Genomic DNA, 18,737 nt, shown 5'->3' with positions numbered 1-18,737 from the left:
CAACTATACTAGCAGCTTATGTAAGTCACCAAGCGCTCCTATATCAATACGACACGCCTCCGGGAGCTCCCGCTGTTCTGGAGCTAGCTGCGGACCTGGCCAGTTCGGTACAAGGCCTTAGGGTACGCTCACACTCCGATCACGTTTTTCCTAGCTAAACAGACGAAGCTGAAGCTGAACGTGAGCAGCTCGTCACCAATCGACCTTTCTTGTGTTTGGGCTGTCTGCTGCCCCCTTTGCCCCCCACTGGTGAGTTGGCAGGTGGTCGAGCTCGTGAGGTCCAATGTTTGTCATGTGTCACAAAAAAAAAAAGAAGAAGCAATAATAACATATATGATATTCAACTCAGCAATGCACATATTAAACTTATAACTCCTTTTCTTCTTTTCTACTCGCTGCTAACCAGGGCTGGACATTAATTTCTTTTTTCTTGTGCCCATTCGGTGTCACTAAAATCTTTGAATTGAAATTTTGATAGACCGAAATAATAGAAAATATGAAATATACGATTTTTGATTTTAGCTGCACAATCGGGCCACCAAAAGAAAAAAAAAAATGGTGCCCGACATCAATCTTTAGTGGCCCCGGGTCCCGAGCCCAACGCTAATGTCGACCCTGTCTGAAACTATTTACTTTCGGCACTCACTCTTGAGTTGCCACTAGCCGCTGGGGGGGGGGGGGGGGGGGAGGGGGGAGGAGGAGGAGGGTGGAGGAGGAGGAGGAGGGGATGGGGGAGGGGAGGGGAGGAAGGAGCACTGAAGGCACAATACAAGTTTCATAAGCCAAAGTGAATGCTGGTAAAATTCCGGTGGTATCAACAGCTATACACAACCACCAGCTATACTCAATGTACAGTCAAAGTCGAAGTCAAAGTAAAAGATTGATTATCATTTGATAATAATTGACCAAGGCGTCGCAACAAATGAGTTTCTTTCCAGTTTTGTTTTGTTTTTTTATTATCCTTCAAATAATTTACACCATTGCTTCAAGTGCGATGCCCCGGCACTGATGGGCCATGTTTTAATAGCTGGCTTTCAACAGAGTATGAATATCAGACGAAGAGAATGAGAGGTTTCATCGAGATCACACCAAAAATAACAGAGTTATCACGTTGTTAGGGCCTATAATCCGTAAATTATCGCTCGATATTCGAATTATCCTTAAATATTGGCAGGGGTGATGATATCTATAGATCTTCACGAAGCTTTACACCTTTTTTCACAATACTAATTGATAAGATACGTATCGTTGCATCAAATTCGTGTATAGTCCTGTATAGCCGTGTAACGATGATTCCAAAACATTGACTAACACTTTAAGTTGATTACATTGAATAGTTTTGACGTCATCACCTCTTCACATTTGCATTTATTCGACGAAACATAAAATTTTGAAATACATTACTACTTAAATAAATAATGTTTGAGACCAAGTTTGAGAAAATTTGATATCATTATGTCCTTTTGAATCTATTCCATTTACTAGTATCTAGGTCAGCTTGAACATCTTGTGAAATTGCAATAAATAGATACTTTAACAAACAAACAGAAGCAAATGTGTACATAACCAAATGCATAGGCCTACACAGGTAAATCAATCAATCAATAAAATCGAACAAATAAACAATTTCATTGGTATCGACAATACTTTGTAGCTGCCCTTACAACAGAGGAAAGCGTGAAGGGGTTAAGACAAAACAATCATTTCATCAGCCATCAGCGTAAAACTCGAGACAGCAGTATAGGAAGTTGGAGGATGCTGCACCAAGTAAAGTCCATTGTATCGAGTAGGTGGAGGGTCATAGCGCCATCTATCTTCTTTGCTAGCTGAAAGAATAGCGCTGAGAAATGCAAGATTCTATCAACGCAGTTGCATCTCGTTGAGTGTTTCTTTCAGTGTTTTACTTTCTAGCAGACAGACTTATAATAATAGGCTATAAGTAGTTTTGATGTTTGATTGTTTGATTGTTTGTTGGTTTGTTGGTTGATGTTTTGGCTGGTTGATTATTGTTTTACTTTGAGCTGTTTTATGAGAAGAATACAGATCGTGTCACAGACAATAACCCCAACCCACACAGGCAAGGTGCATTGTCATCGCTGGGTCATCCGTCAAGACATAAAAGGCAAAGACAATTATTAATTCATCAGATTATTATGAACATGTCTTTTAATACTGAACCCATTTTCTTCGTTAATGACGCCAATATGTGACTTTGCCTAACACAAGAACTGTCATATTCATGTTCATCATGTGACATAGGATTTTGAGCGACGTAAAAATTGCACGTTTACAAGGCAAGCGGGTAAACAGTCGTGATATCGTAAACATGGCACCACATGACAGGTTACTGATGATGCTACTGTACTGGGCTAAACATATCATTCAGAAGGAAAACTCAAACCCCATTTTATGAGACTATAAACTGAGGGCGCTATTTTATGTGGGGCGTGTTTGAGACATCAATCAAAGCAACCACACAAGTCTGGTTGAATCAGATATCAGATGTGAATTTTATGTGCTGCCAGAAATGACACCTCTTCACTTTTGATTTATACTGCCTGTCCGTTCAATGCCTACGGAATGTTTGTCATGGGAGGAAATTATATTTGGAAAAAAAAAACCACGATATAAATTTCATGAGAACCACAAAGGAGTAAGTGAAACTAAAAAAGAAAGAAAAAAAAAGGTATGTTTGGAGTGTAATCTCTACGATATAATTGAAATAAGACGCTTGGACACTTACGCTGATGCATTTTGGTAGCGGAACTCTGTTCTATATTCCAAAAGAATGACGATTTTGAGAAGTATATTTAGTATTGTATCCCTATCAAACTCAAGTCCAAGTAAGCATGTTCTTAGATTTAAAGTACCTGTTTATTCTGATTAATATCTGTAATGTATACAAATGTATGCGTGCATAGATAGAAAATACCGAGTATATAGTCAATCTAAAACATGCAATTATTAGAATACTCTTGTTGAACCCTTTAATACGCACCAGTATTCATTTTGATTTTAAATGACCTGCATTCTTTTCATCCATCCTTAGTCCTTTATTCCGAAATATTCTTTTGTAGACACAATTCTACATGTATTGTATACATTGTGTTACAATATTGTGTATAGATAGCCATTTGTGTTGAATCTTTATAAGATTATCAAGTCCTTTCTTTTCTCATTCTGTAGTTGTTGTTTTTAATCTCGTGATGACATAATTTTTTGTTTGAGGGCACCACAGTATATATTCTCTCTGACGAGTCTCTTCATTTCCCTAGAACAGTTTAAATTGTTGTTATTATTAGAAGAAGAAGAAACGAACCCCTGCATGAAAATTAACCTCATTTCCTTACATTATACAAAATTACATTTCATTTAGTTTTTATATTATTGTAGTTCAGCTAAAAATGAACGACAGACACTGTGTGAATTTCTAAATATTATTTATCACTTCGTACGTAATGACTGAAATGAACGGCATTTTTGGAAGTATAATTCCATCAATCCATATTAATGATGGGATAATAGTAAGAAGAATGTTGGGATACCATACTGTATTTGCATATCATTAAACATCAAAGATTTAGTTTCAAGACAGTTTAAATTTGGCAGATTCCCATTTCATTGACATTTCCTAGAAGTAATTGACTTGACAGTTGTGGACATCAAGATGGCTTGTATTGTCATATTCATGCCACGCACGTTAAACTCATTGTCTGCTATAATCGGCGCGTCTGTCATGTCTGTCTGGTTAGATTGTATATATAAAGTGATGTAGAGACTCTCAAGAGCTTATTTAGTGCTAAAGCTGTTGAAATGCAAAAATAAAGCGTTCTTTGAGATATTGCTTAGTCTATTGATAATCTCTTGGTTAAGCTATTACCTGTGTTTTCTGTTCCTTTACTTTATGATAGCTATCAACGAACTGGGCACTCCTTTTTTGTCATCTTAAATTCAGCAAGGCAAACATCTGCCAAGAGGTTTTGGTTTTTTTTTTAACTCTTTTATTAAAACTTCAAAGTTATTCCTTAAATTTCTGTTTCAGGTCATGAGAAATGAGAAAATTCTAGAGAGCTGTTGTGATATAGCCTAGGAAATAGTAAGGTGGGGGTGGGGAGCTAGGGATGACTAAAATTGAATTGCCGTGACGTCGTTACGATCACGTAGAAACGTATCAGAGTGCGCTGGACTGTAAACATGTACGAGCGCCTTGGGAAATTTCGCAAAGTGAAATATTCCACTTTCGCTCTTTCTTTTTCAATTTTGTCGTCTGCGCTCAATTATTCATAGGCTGTTTAGGATATAATAATGGCGGGAATTTGAGAACGAAAATGTAAGGGACTCCTTGGTGTGAGTGGATGGGTCCCTTAAACGTGTGATGGTGATAATGATGTTCTAGGATTTCCAACGAGTATGATTGCCCTATTAAATTTTATTACTTCTAAAGATTGTTTATGGAATCGGTAGAATAGTCGCACCAAGTATCATATGATGGCAAAGCTAGTTACTCGCAATAAGTGACCTTTTGTTCACACCAAGGCACCTTCGGTTCGAACTAATGCATGTAATAGTGTTGATTTTGTTTCCACATATAGGCAGTTTGCTTGGTACTCAATACAGGTATCATATGCATGTATGTTTCATATAATTCATCACAAATTCATCCTAATTTACACCATCAATGTCAACAAGTTATACTGGTAATCGATAAACTGCACCGACAACATTACTCAGAGCTGCCGGTTCAACCACTTGAAATACATCATTTCAATAAACAATTGATAAATTGAGATTATCAAAAGTAAAAATAAACTTACGTAATATGTGATATTAATATTTATTCATAAGAAAACAAGTAAGAAGAGAAAAATTACATAAAGGACAGTTTTTTGTTTGAAGGATTCAGTTCCTTTTATTACAAAAAGTGATGCAGTACTCAGTTTACCATCTATATTCATTAAAAAGCAATATAATTCATGAAAAAAAAATGTGCTGAATTGTAGGCGTATAGCAAGTTTGAAAAAAATAAGGTAGGATAGTCGTTCATAAAGTACATAAAATTCTTCATACAAAGGAACAAAAAAAGGAACAAAGGAACATAAATCTATCGATTGAAAAGAAGGTTTTTTTTTCTTTTTGCTTCGCAACACGAGATGTATATTGTTCTGATGAGCCAATGATTTTGTGAACATAATAAGTGTATAGTATGTTATTTGGTTGCGAACAATCTACAACTAATTGTAAGTAACATAATTATCATAATAAGAACAGAAGATTATAATAGTTAGAGATATTCAACTTTTGCTGTTCAAAATTTCTTATCACTTTTTCCGTTTTTAATGAATATTATGCCAGAAAAGAGGGTTTGTCTTTGGAATTTAATAGTCGGATGACTTCAGATAAGCATGATCTTGGGAAAATAGGACAATATTCAAATCTACCTCAACTTGATTAAAGGTCCTCTCTTCTTCTGTCTTGCTATTTTTCTGCTAAAGTCCATACTATTACACGAAAGAAGAATATCGTCTTGTAAAGATCTTACTTCAAATATTGAAACTCATCTCACTCGTATCCGAAAGGTATATTACATCTTTTCAATTCTTTTTTTTTCTTTTCATTGCTTTACTTGATCAAAGAGAATGGCGAATCTCACTCTGAGATATATGCAGGTTAAGATTATGCAGGTGTAACCCTTAACCGAGTTGTATAACCCGTTGGCCCGGAAGTTACGGCCAGACTGGTAACCAGAATTCGCCTTACATGAGAATGATCCAAATAAGCCAGCTTCGAGCACCATGCAACCATTCAATTTCCTGGCGACACACTTTCCCCCCATTGTCATTTGCTGTCATCCTCATTTTCTCCCCCTCTCATTCCTTCATCTCCACAGCTCTTGAAATACCGCTCCTATTATGTAAAATGTTCTTCTACGGGACTCAACGCGTGCACCTGTACTCGACCTACATCGGCCATTTAAATAGATCGGCATCTTTTCGCGAAGTCCCGGCCGACAGAACGGACTCTTCAATAACACCTTTGAAAACCAGTGATAACTTTATGATAAAGCGCCACCAGCGATATCAGGCCGAATACACATTTTGTTGTTGTTGTTGTTGTTGTTGTTTGTTTGTTTGTTTGGGGTGGTTTTTTTTTTTTTGGTCGTTTGTTTGCTCGTTTGTTTGTAATTTTGCATGTTTGTTTGTTTCCTTCTAAAGCTTTGTCATTTCAACATTTACCGAGACGTCTGGGATAGCTTCTTTTTTCCAAGCTGTGTTTTACTGGATTGCTCATTTTCCACCGAAAGGCATCGACTTTCGAATACTGCGATATAGAATCTACGCAAATCAGGAGTAGAGCACATATATTTGTCGATTCATTCCATGATAATGTGTCAAATTCTATATATTGTCTTATGTTAATTGCTCGTACATTTTTATTTCTTCAGTGTCTTGCTTCCTTTTTTCCTTTTTTTCTTTTTTGTTCCATTTTTCATGATAAATGGATGTGCAAAATGCATAGTCATCAAATTGTCAGACATAAGTCACTCAAAGTGGTAGAAAGAACATCACACAAACACACAGACATATACACTTTTTTGTTTTATGATAGTCTTTATTTGAATTTCATTCAATATCAGGTCCATGTTAAAAAAAATGTATGGACAAAAATAAGCAGCTGTATGCTTCTCTCTTGTGCTGCTAAATCATTTTTTTTTCAACATACGGTATTTTGGTGGGGTTTTTTTTTTCCAATCACACCATGTATACACACACGCGCGCACGCACACACACACACACACACATACACACACACACACACACACAAGGAAGGAGACAGAGAGAGAGAGAGAGAGAAAGAATAGGAATAGACAGGGTCCATTTTAAAGGGCAGTCGTTATCTCCCTGCACTGAACATAATAACGGCAACCAACTCAGTACTTAAGCTGTATACCACTCATGTGTATTTACGTGCCACAGTCAGAGTGACGAAAAGCGCGTCTTTCCATTAAAACACGCCTCTAATGAGGGTAGGAATTTGCCGCCTTCAAAATGGGTTAATTACAAGCAGTAAAAGGCAAATTCTTTATTCAGTCTGATTCTGCCTAGCTTATATTTGGCCAATTCAAGGCACATCGAAGGCGATATTCTCAAAATAAATATTACGTGTATTTCCTTCTCTATACGTGACACATTATCAATTTGATATCGGTAATAACGAGCCAGTTTTAGTAGTAGCAGTATAATACCAGCAGTATGGAGTGGCGGTAGAATGTAGTAGCCTGCAGTCTTTGTGTAATATTTGGCGCAGCAGCAGAAGTGGCGGTAGATCCAGTAATCATGGTAGTCACATGTATCTGTTTTGGATATCGGACGGAAAGTCAGCGCTCATATAGCATCTTGTCATAGTATATCCACAACAATTAGAAATAAACACTTTTGAGATCATGTTAATTACAGAGATGTGCCAACGCTTCATAAAGGATAGTGTTTCTATTAACTGCTGCTACGACTCCTTCATTGCCTTTATTTAAATCTCTTACAAGAACTGCTACATAATCAATTCTATATAATATGATTAATACTACTCTCCTTTATATCATCATAATATCTATCATCATCAATGTTGTTATCATTATTGTTACCAGCTATAAGTAGCACATCAAGGTATCATATTTACTCCCACATTGTTCAGATTATGATGTACCCGACATCTTATCAAAAATAGGAAGAGAAAGAGAAAAAGTAAAAAACAAAAATAAAAAGGGGAAATCAAATCTAAAGGAGCAATGGTAGACATGGTGGTATGTATTCCAAAAATAAATGAATAGAGTGGAGGCGAAATGGGGGTAAACCAAATGGTGTCAAAACAGGCGTGACAAATGGGCGAGGATTCCAGTAAGTCGGCATCTACTGCTGATGAGCAAGGCTTAGCCCCAGGCATGATTCACACTTCTGGACATGCCAGTCCAGAGAAAAAACGATTTCCGTTAAAATTCATAGGAGGGAGGGAAGAAGACAAAAATACTAGTAGAGAAAGGAAGAATAGTTCAACACAAAACCCGCCCGAGAAAAAAAAAGAAAAAAAGAAAGAAAGAAAGAAAGAAAGAAAGAAAGAGAGAAAGAGAGAAAAACCAGAGTGGCGTAATTCCCCTTGCAATTTGAAATCGCGTTTTAGGTGAGATAAGTCTTTCATGGCCATCGGCAACAAGTTTGTGTACAATGTCAATGTCACAACGTTTATAACTGACTTGACTTAGCTCGCATGATTAGACTTTATGTCGAATGCGACAACATTATTTTGTGTGTCGCAATCCTCACGAAGTCCTGGGAGCTAACTGCGTAGTAACTCTGCTCAGATTCGCAGTAGGCCTTAGACGTGGGTCATTTTCATACCAGTACCTTTCTCTGCAGTGTATAGTAATTTGGAGGTACTATAGGCACTAATCAACTTAGCATGACAATAATGTTGTTAGTGTTGATGTTGATACGCACTTCTGTCACTATTTCCTTTATTTCTGCTCCTTTCGTTATTTCATGTATGAGAATAGCTACACAAACTTCTATCATTATTGCAGTTGTTTATTGCATACGTTTTTATTTCAGTGAATATCTTTATTATCCTCATCATTATTGGATTCATCAGCGTTTGAAAAAAAATATTGAAGGAGTGAATGAATGAATCATTACAATCATTATCATAGTCGTCGTATGTAACTGTTGAGATTACTAATTACTATATTTTTTGTTTAATACCATGACTGTGACGAAAACGCCAATATATATATGATATTCAATATATATATATATATAATTCAAACGTCTCGCGAGACTCCTGAAGAAGATGGAGGCCACCAAAAATTTGAGTACAATAAACTCATTCTTTATTGGCAAAATAATGCATTACTTGTGTGTGTATATATATATATATATAGATATATACAGATGTATATATATATATATACAGTACTCTCTGCATCACACAAGCCTCAAAGTATCATATAAGATCATGTTTGTAATACATCTAGCTATACAACGCGAAAGTTCTAAGTTTCCACAAAGTATTGTCAACGGTATTGTAATAACCTGAAGTCGAGTGTGAGTATATTGCAAGGCAAATTATTGATGGTTGGTTAAATACTGTCTTGTTTGAGTGTCTTGACGTTTAATTTTCGTCAGTCCGAAGATTAAACATCTACAATCGTATGACATATCCAAGTTTAATACTGAAAGCTCTGTGAAATGGTGTGATGTATGAAGGGACTTGTCTTCAGTGCATGTCCACAAAAAAAAGTCATCTGTTTCTGTTTGAGATAACTAACGATTGTTTACATACGCTTATTGCAACTCTGTAGATAATGATGAGGGAACACAATTTCTAAAAGCACAAAAGCTCTCGCATTTATCGCGTGGTGAACCACTCACCGTTGAAGTTATTACGCCGTCTGTTTGCAGAAGATGTTATCACACGGAAAGGATTTTTTTAAGTATTCAGGAGGACTCTGCTGATCTCTACCAGTCTGAAGGTGCATGCTATAGAAGCTATATTGTACATATTACTATAGTGCGTGAATATATATTCATAATAGGTCTATAGCTGCATGTTCTTGTTTTGTAATTGCTTTGTGAATATACAGTAATACAAACACGCGCGCGCATTCGCACACACACACATACACACACTACATACACTTGCTATGTGCAGGTTCTACATAATATTATGTTAATGTATACACGGTATATACATCATAAAAATACATTTGTCAACCAAAGCCTTGAAGAAGAGGGAGGCACCCGAAAACTCAGCAATGAAAGTAAGTTGTTGGCAAAAATGCATTAATCGTTTTCCTCTTGACAATGATAATCATGTATATCATACATTACGTATACACATAATACTTAATATACTCTGAGTATTATGTTTGTTTACAAAATACATTCTGGTGTGTGTACGTTCTATAAACCAAGTGTTCTTTTTCTTTTTTTTTTCTTTTTCCAGCTCCATTCAGTCCGCATGGTTCACGTGCGTTCAATCAAGACTGCGCTTGCAGACGTCTTGTCCCTACGGCAAGGTCAATGTTATCACCAGTGCAGTGGATGAACAACAGAATAATTCGTTTTTAAGTCGATTGGTAGGCATGGTGATGTACATAATGACTGCTGCAAAAGGAAAATAATGGCAAGAAAGTGCTGCAACTCCGCCCTCACAGAATTTGCCGATTCACTGAAATATTTGCGAAGAGAGAGTGTTTGAATCAAAGCCGTGTGAACGGCGAGTACAATGCCAATCCTCCGGTAGTGAGGGAAATGAATTTGCTTTAAACGAATCAAAACGGAAATGAATACAGGTGTTTTCGCGTTGCATGACGTCATTGCCGACAATGTGAGGAAGTGAGGGAAGTCTTGGTGGGAAAAAGACGGAGAGACAGATAGACAGAAAAAAAAACAGAGGGAGAGAACAGTGTGTATAGGAAAATGCTGGCGAGGTGTGAAAACGAGAGAACAGAATTACCCGGGAGTGTGTTTAATTACCCCGAGGGTTAGTGTAATGGATGTTGTACCAGCCAGATTCCTGATGTAATAAATATTGAGAGTCTTACTCGAGGCTTGCGAGGAAGGAGGGGAAAAATGGGGCATCTCTGCACGACATTATTTTGCCTTCTCAGCGACTCTGCGTGAATTGGCGGAAAGTAGAGTTAGTGGCAGCTGCTCCACGTAAAATGGCTGATGAGATTTTCGTGCGGGCGCGCTCGGTCGCACAAGATTTCTGTCTGTGAAGGAGTTCAAGCCGCTGTATCCCGTAAGGCATTTCGAGCGTGCGCCGCACGCGCCGATGCAGTCTCCATCCGCCCGTTCTCTTTTGGTGACATTTTATTAGTTCCTCTTCAAGCAAGGTCGAGAGCTTGCAGTCTGTAAATTGATGGTGCTTTTAATGGGATGGGGGAGCATTGCACGTCGCGTGGCTGGTGCTGTCTGAGAGACACACGGCGGGGAATTGGCGGCGTCTGAGTGTTTTGGTATCACGACAGTCAGCCTGATTTGGACGTCCGTTTGAAAAGAGCGAATCGTAACGGGATAGAAATTATTGCTTTCCTCACAGGACATGGAGAAAGAGAAGGGAGAGACTAACCTTCCTGTTTTATCACTGTTATCCATTCTGAATTGAATATATATATAGTTTCGTCGATTAGTTTGGTTCATTTTTATGCATTGAATTCACCATTTTCAATTACACTTAGCATATGTTTCTACCAGGGACCGTGTACGAAACCAACCAGCCAGCGCTTGTTCTTAACTTTTAGATGAGTTTCATTTCACTACAGATATATCGATTATCATCAAGTCGATTCTGCCCAGAATTCCGCATCTTTGAGGAGCATCTCCGAAGTTGGCTTCGAGTGATTGTCTGCTTCATCTACCTATGAAAGTTGGTCCCAGGTCCCAAGCATGGACCCTCGCATTGGCCTAATCGTCGACGGCATCATCGGGGCATGTCGCGCTGGATGGCGACGTCTGGTAGGACATCGTGACGCCGACACGATTCCGATCATAAGCTGTGACGGTGGTCGCGACGTTGACGACCACACGGCGAGCGATGGCGTTAGCACCCAAAGAAAGAATTTCTTTCGACTGGCGCGGCTCAGCGGAACGGTGTGCGGCATCGAGTTCTGCTACGCCGCCGAAACGGCATTCGTGACTCCGGTCCTGCTCCGCATCGGCATCCCCCAGCGGTTCATGACCATGATCTGGTGCTTGAGTCCCCTGGTCGGATTCTTCGTCATGCCCCTCCTTGGGTCGGCCAGCGACAGGTGCGCGTCGAGTCTCGGGCGACGACGCCCTTTCATCTTACTCTTGTCGGCCATCATATTTGTAGGACTGCTCTTGGTTCCTAACGGATACAGATTCGGTCTAACCGTCTGTGGGCACGAATCTTCCAGCACGGAGTACTACGTGGAGGACTCAACTGGTGTGACTGATTACCTAACGACCACACCCGAAGATGAAACTCCAGCCACAGAAGCATCCTACTTTTACCCGGCCTACGATAACTCGTCATATCAGGATGAGGCAATGACGGAAAATAGTCTCAATTCGTCTTGGGAAACTACCACGTCATGGTCGGAGACCGTGCACATCGTGTCCGGGCACGCATGTGGCGTAATTTTCACCATCATAGGCGTGGTCTTTCTGGATTTTAGTTGCGACGCTTGTCAGTCCCCTAGCCGCGCCTATCTGATCGACGTGACACACCCTTCTGACCACGCACGAGGCTTGGCTACCTTCAGTTTCATGGCTGGCTTCGGAGGAGCGGCCGGATACCTCATCGGGGGAATTCCCTGGGGCCATGGGTCAGGGACAGCCGTAGTTGGAGCTCATGTCAGGTTAGAAAACACTCACATATATAAAAAGAAAATAACACTCAAAAACTTGTTTTCAAATAAATTGGCATTTGACCTTTGATCATAAAGTACTTTATGATCAACAAAGCATATCACTGTTATCGGTGCCTTCTAAATACTTTCAAGCTTAATTTTTCAAGAAATGATATCATAACTTTCCCATACTTTCTTAAATCTCTTTCACGCATTCATCATTGTCGATAAGGAGTAATGTGTCGAGTGATAATTTTACCAGAGTCATAAAAACGACAAGTGGCTGCAGACATTCCGATTTTGTTTATTATTTCTCTCTTTTTGTTGGATTACAGCCTGGGAACACCAAAGCGTGAATAATAAGAAATCTCCGAGGTCAATGCGCCCTTCCTTCTCCTAGGTCTAGTAAAAACGTATTTGTTTAATTCATTCAATTTATTCAAGACCTGTGATATGAAATACTAACAAATATAACCTCTAGCAGTAAAACTGTCTTGCGTCACTCGCTGTCATCCACGGTCACACTATCGTCTTGCAAACACAAACAGACGCCAAAACACACCCAACAAACTAAACTTTACCTACAATTCTATACCGAGTCTTCTAGCTGTCTTATTTCTCGGGGCAAATTGTGAAATAACATTGTGTTTATTTGAGAAAAAATGTATATATATTATGAAAATGTTGAGAGCTTCTTGATGGTGCCGTTGCTTTGGGTCTCCCCCACCCCTCCCCCCTCCCCCCGCCCACCCATCAAGATCGAGAAATCATAAAATGCAAGTCTCTGGAATACCAAATATAGATGTTATTTACCTCTCGCACTCTACGAAGATTTGGTACTGTATGAGACTGTATTACCCTCGAAGAGCAAAAGCCGCCGGTGCCCTTGAACATCTAGAGACTTGCACTTTCTCCATTATCTTCTAACTCTTTTCATCCTCTCTACTTTCCCTTTGCCAAGACAACATCTGGGTTTTGATTTCTCTCTCTCTCTGCTACGCCATTTCCTCTTGTTTTCTGTTGATACTCAGGTTTAGGGTGACATGAATTTTCATGGGTCATATTTTACTTTTTACTTGGAACGAATTTTCTCCTGCCTTGTCGTTTTCAAAATGAAGAAGAAAAGAAAGTGGATTTAAGCTAGGGGTATTGGAGTGGTGTACCACCATATCATTGCCAACAGATGCCGGCAAAGTTTCAAGCACTTTAGTAAGCTTTTGTAATGTACAAAACGGGTCTGTGTCATGCTAATAGCTGTCTGTCTCTCTCTCGAAAAAAAAGGAAGATCGAGTGTGTAAAGCCTCTAGCTTTCTCAAGAAGTTGAAACAGAACTCTCGTGAAGGACCATTGCCCTTCGACTGATGAGAGTGTAGAGGATTGTGATCAGAATTTGGAAAAGAGCGACATTTGTAGTCTCCTCACAAGCTGGTCACTTATTATAAGAGAAGCGTGGCAACTGTAGCCCTGTCGGAGAGAGACGACACGATGGACCATAAATCGATCAGGGAGGTATCTCTGTCCCAACTCCTTGAAGAAAAAATGCATTAGGGGGAGGGTAAGGGTATTGGTACCGATGAAAGGGGGTTACATTGGTCTCGAAAAGCGAGTCCAGTGAGATGAGGAACTGTTAATACCAGCTCCGGGGCCACTTTCTCGAGAGGTTTGCAATCATTATGAGTTGCAAACATCAAGTGTAAGCATTTGAGTTGTTGCTGTAGTGGCAACAATTATTAAATCGTTTACAACAGTCGTTAACATTTCTGTAATATTGACTCCTGGTCCTCTAAGTATAATTCATGTTATGGCATCATTCCTTTCCCCTAACCAGGTACGTCTTTGGTTTGATAACCATCATCTTCGTAGTTGCCGTCCTCCTGACCGTCACTGCCGAGCGAGAGAAGACGCTTTCTGAGATCAATCCCATCGAGACCAAGCGACGTCGGAAGCGAGAAGGAACCTACGGAGGCATGGACGATGACGACGAGGAGCTTGAACTCGGCGTCATCGAGCAGAAGAAGAAGAAGCAGAAGAACTACGGCTCTGGAGAAACAGAGATCATCAGCAACTCGGCTCCGTCTCCTGCAGGGCCAGAGGGAGTGACGACAGGACCGGAAACGGGTAGCTCACATCCGGGAGCAGGTGGCGACGGAGTACCGAATGGAATAAACGGTACAAAAAAGCCAGCGGTGAAAGGTGAGGGTGGAGACGACGAAAGCGACGGGAAAATGCTCGGGATGTACCAGAGCCTTCCCGGCGACTCCACTCAGATGGAGAGCGTGGAGGAACCCAAGGAGACTGCTACCATGGGAACCTACCTCCTCTCCATCGTCTTCATGCCGCCGTCTCTACGCATCCTGTGCTTCACCCATCTCTTGGGATGGATGTCCCTGCTCTGCTACTCCCTCTACTTTACGGACTTCATGGGACAGGAGGTGTACGGTGGTAACCCCATCGCGCCCCCGGGGTCAGAGGCCCGGCGAGTGTATGCCGACGGGGTCAGGTTGGGATCCTACGCTATGGCGCTCTACTCTATCACATGTTCTATATGCTCTCTCTTCACGGAGACACTCATCAGCAAATTAGGTAAGAAAATTTCCGCCTAATGTTTAATTGTATCACATATGACCCACTGCCTACGGAAACATGGGCCCTGTTTCACTGCCTCTTAGAATTATATCGAGCCAAGCAATGAACCCAAAGTTAGGACAGATTCAGATCGGATCTAGTTGATGTGAAGGATACGTACACGTTCAAGAGATATTCTAGAATATTTCAAGGTGGGTGCGAGATATTGTTCTCAAATGGCGTTGTGAAATAATTCCTAATTTCTGAAGATTGATTGATCCCAAAATTGTTCCTAAATTGTTCCAGTTGCATTGAACGTAGGATTGATTTTGAGCTTAGTGAAACAGCCCTCTGGCATGTCCAGTACAAAGACGTTCAAGATATACTCTAGATTTTCGAAATGATAAAGAGCACATTTAAATCAGCAGGGAGAACTTAAGCAAAACATAGGTTAAATTGAAACCTCGGCCAAAAGGGTCACTCAAGCCATAGAAAAGTTCAGAGATCCTTTAAGACAAAATCCTGGATCATGATCCGGATCACCCATTTCTGTTACCACAGGGAACCTATCCTGAAAATTTCGTAAAATCCGTTCACTTGTCGTGTAAAATTGCTCACAATCAGACCAACAAAACAAATGCCGGTAAACACATAACCTCCATGGAGGACATAAAAATAACATGAAAAGTATTGGAGCTTCAGTGTATATTCAGTGATGGCGACACTTCTGAAACGTGACCAAAGCGCTTGTGAGATATCTGTAAATTGTCGAATGGATGCCTTACACATGTTCACGTGGTTGTTGTTTTGTACTTATTTGTTTTAGCGTGGTTCACTTTCAGTTGTCCAACTTCTTTCAAGTGTTCGCTCTACTTAAGCTATTTTTTTTTACAGCTCCCATGTAATGTAGCTCTCCCTTCGGGGTGAACTTTCTTCTCAGACGATATTTTTAAAGACCGTTCTATCACTGACATATAGTCCTCGAAGTCACATATGTCAAGACACGCAAAACACTGAAGTATGATTTAAACACCCCATCTGCCTTGCCCCCTCCCCCCCCCCCCCCCCCGCCGAAAATCTCCAATCACTTAACATGTGCACTGGCAAGATGCTATTTTGGAACAATAGTCGAAACATGATATCATCCGCCGTTGCCATGGTAACTCCTCACCGAGAGAGGAGTGACGTAAATTTGCAGTGGAATGGCAGAAGTCGCGCGAAACGCTCTTTCCTCACTAACAATCGGCTCGCGCCCCTATTTTTTCTGTGCTAATTTACCCTCTTCGGGGGAAATTTATGCGCCTAATCTCCCTGGTGACGCATTGTCACTTTTTCCCCAGCTTTTAACTAATAACATGCAGCGGCCGTCGTCAGGGTTCACAAGTTGATAAACCGGGAATGAATGGCTAATTAGTCTGTATGGCGTGGTTCATCTAGTAGCAATGAATTGAGCCGAATTTGTGACGAGGATTTGGCGTGTATATGGGGAGATCCACTCTTTTAGATTGAACGTCCAGTGTTCTTCCAAACCACGCCTCGATGCTTCAGAGCGCACGGGGGTCGTTCAAACGCGCACATAGTATGCGTTGTCACCACAACGGTTGTCATTAGCACTCGGATTCGCTCCGTGTACGAAAAGTCGTCGCTTCCACACAGTGGAGGCATGATACGAACCTTGACCTGGGTATAATTGATCATGAAATTCTACCCTCGAGGCAATGCATGATCTCTTTCAGTGAATCAGCACAGACTGTGGAGATAATTATTAAGAAACCATTTCAAAATATAATATGTCTGTTTGAAGAACAAAGACGCTATTGCAATTGCAGTACATACTTAAAGGAGATCTCCGGATGATTTTCAGGTTTTTACATTTGAACAACTACAAATTAGTTATACTGAGTATAGGGTTTCAAAATCTATAGTGACTGGGATGAGGAATAAGCATGTTTTCAAAATTTATAACAAATTGCAATGACCAATTAGGATGATGACATGGCAGCCCCACCGTAAGAATGAATAAATTTGGGCTCAAGGAAGCAGAACAAAAGAAGAACGGCATGCATAGATTCTACACATAGGTGAACATGTTAAGCAAGCGGTATTGCAACTGAATTACATCGCTACATCTATGAAATATGTGAGGCTCCTACGTAATCAACATTGTTCAATGTATTTGTTTGAGATTTTTCAGAGTATTGGTTTCTCTGCTCAAGAACCACAATAAATTCCACAAATGGCTATTAGTAAAATATGGAGCTGCCGATTTACGTACTACATGATGTGAAATTATGAAAATCGTCTGGAATGCCCGTTTAAATGCCGTTCATGGCTGTTGAAGCGTCATTATTCATGCTTGTTCACAGTCGACCATTAAAGCAAACAGGAAGACCCCCTCTCTCTCCCACCGAGTTATACTGTTAAAGTCACGCGTACGTATATGTACCCACAGACAAGCACACACTCGTACAGCTCTACGAAAATTTAGACAAGCATGATTATTGTAACCAATATGCAAGCCTGGTACAATATTTGGCCTTACTAGATTGTAAACGATGTTAGAATGTTTTATTTAAGCTTTTAAACGCTGCTTTTAAAAGTTGTAGGAGATTTATATACCAAATGGCGCACTCATTACTTATAACGATAATGGCTTGAATTTCAGGTGATGAATCAACAACTGTGTAAAGGTCAGCTTCTCAAGCCGCAGTTGAATTGAACGGGCGCGGGACGTCAGTTACAACTATTAACTGCTATATTTTGATGTTCGAATGATATTATTTCATTCATTTTGATAGTGAGGCAGTTATCTCCAGGTGACTTCTTTCACATCTATTACCCTTCCATATCTAATGGGTGAAAGATAATATGGCGTATTTGAAACATATTAATTCAATCAGTTTATTCTCCTCCTGGCTTTTTATGCTGTCCCCTCTCTCTCCTTCTAACAAAAATAAAGGAAAAAACTCGTCACTTTTCAGTTAGTGGTTATTCTAGGACAACTTTTTTAATATTGCTACACGTTAAGCGGTTACACAGTATGCAAAAATTATAGTGAAACTTCGTAGTACTGATACCATGTAATGAGTATATACTGCAGTGATCAATATGAACTAAATACTCTTGATTTCTTTCGCATATAGCAAAGAGTATAGTAAGAGCAAAGACCCGTCCAAAATGACAAGAGACGATTTTATTTATAAGAATTCTTCGCTGAAAAATTATTTTCAAAACGCACCTTTATTTAAGGTTTTTATCTATTATATTGTTCCATGTTTCTAACCATCTAAGCTCTAACAGTCATCGATGACCCTCTCCATGATATCGAAAATATGTGAAAGTTTGCAGCTGGGGAAAATATCTTAGTTAGATACGAAAATGTACATAGAGAGATATGCGTGTATGTGTGTGTGCGCACGTGTGTGTACGTGTTTGAAAGATTTTGGACAACCATGCAGGAGGAAAAAAAGGAATTCATCTATTTTGTTTTACATTATCTATTGATGATATATATTATATTCATCATATTTCAAGAATTTTTATTTGCACATTTGTTATAACAGTTTTGCATTACAGGTTACATAGCAGTAGAATTGATAGAATGACAATCATTGTATTACCATCACGTACGATTGTATCCAAACTGTCTCAAACGTGACTACTATTTCCAGACAGAACACACTTCGATATCTCGCACACGCGGATGCTCAGAATAGAGAGAGAGTGCAATATTTCTATATGCCTTTCGGGCTGGTAGCCGCAGGGAAAAAGTGCAATTATGTTGCGCCCCAGATGACATGGGAGC

General features: G+C 39.8%; 1 protein-coding gene across 1 annotated transcript in view; it reads left to right on the top strand.

Moving 5' to 3' along the window:
* The first annotated feature begins 11,441 nt into the window (after positions 1 to 11,441).
* LOC139717775 (membrane-associated transporter protein-like) overlaps positions 11,442 to 18,737 on the top strand; it is a 44,097-nt gene continuing 36,801 nt past the window's right edge. The window contains exons 1-2 of the mRNA XM_071629279.1: positions 11,442 to 12,376; positions 14,196 to 14,950. Coding sequence (XP_071485380.1) covers positions 11,442 to 12,376; positions 14,196 to 14,950 — 1,690 coding nt within the window. The remainder of the gene's footprint in view (positions 12,377 to 14,195; positions 14,951 to 18,737) is intronic.

The sequence above is a fragment of the Diadema antillarum genome, unplaced genomic scaffold, assembly GCF_040938485.1.
Source record: "Diadema antillarum isolate AM-2024a unplaced genomic scaffold, OU_Dant_1.0 scf00000008, whole genome shotgun sequence".
Lineage (NCBI taxonomy): Eukaryota > Metazoa > Echinodermata > Echinoidea > Diadematoida > Diadematidae > Diadema > Diadema antillarum.
Note: the sequence above shows the minus strand (reverse complement) of the source record. Positions and strands in the feature narration are given on the sequence as shown.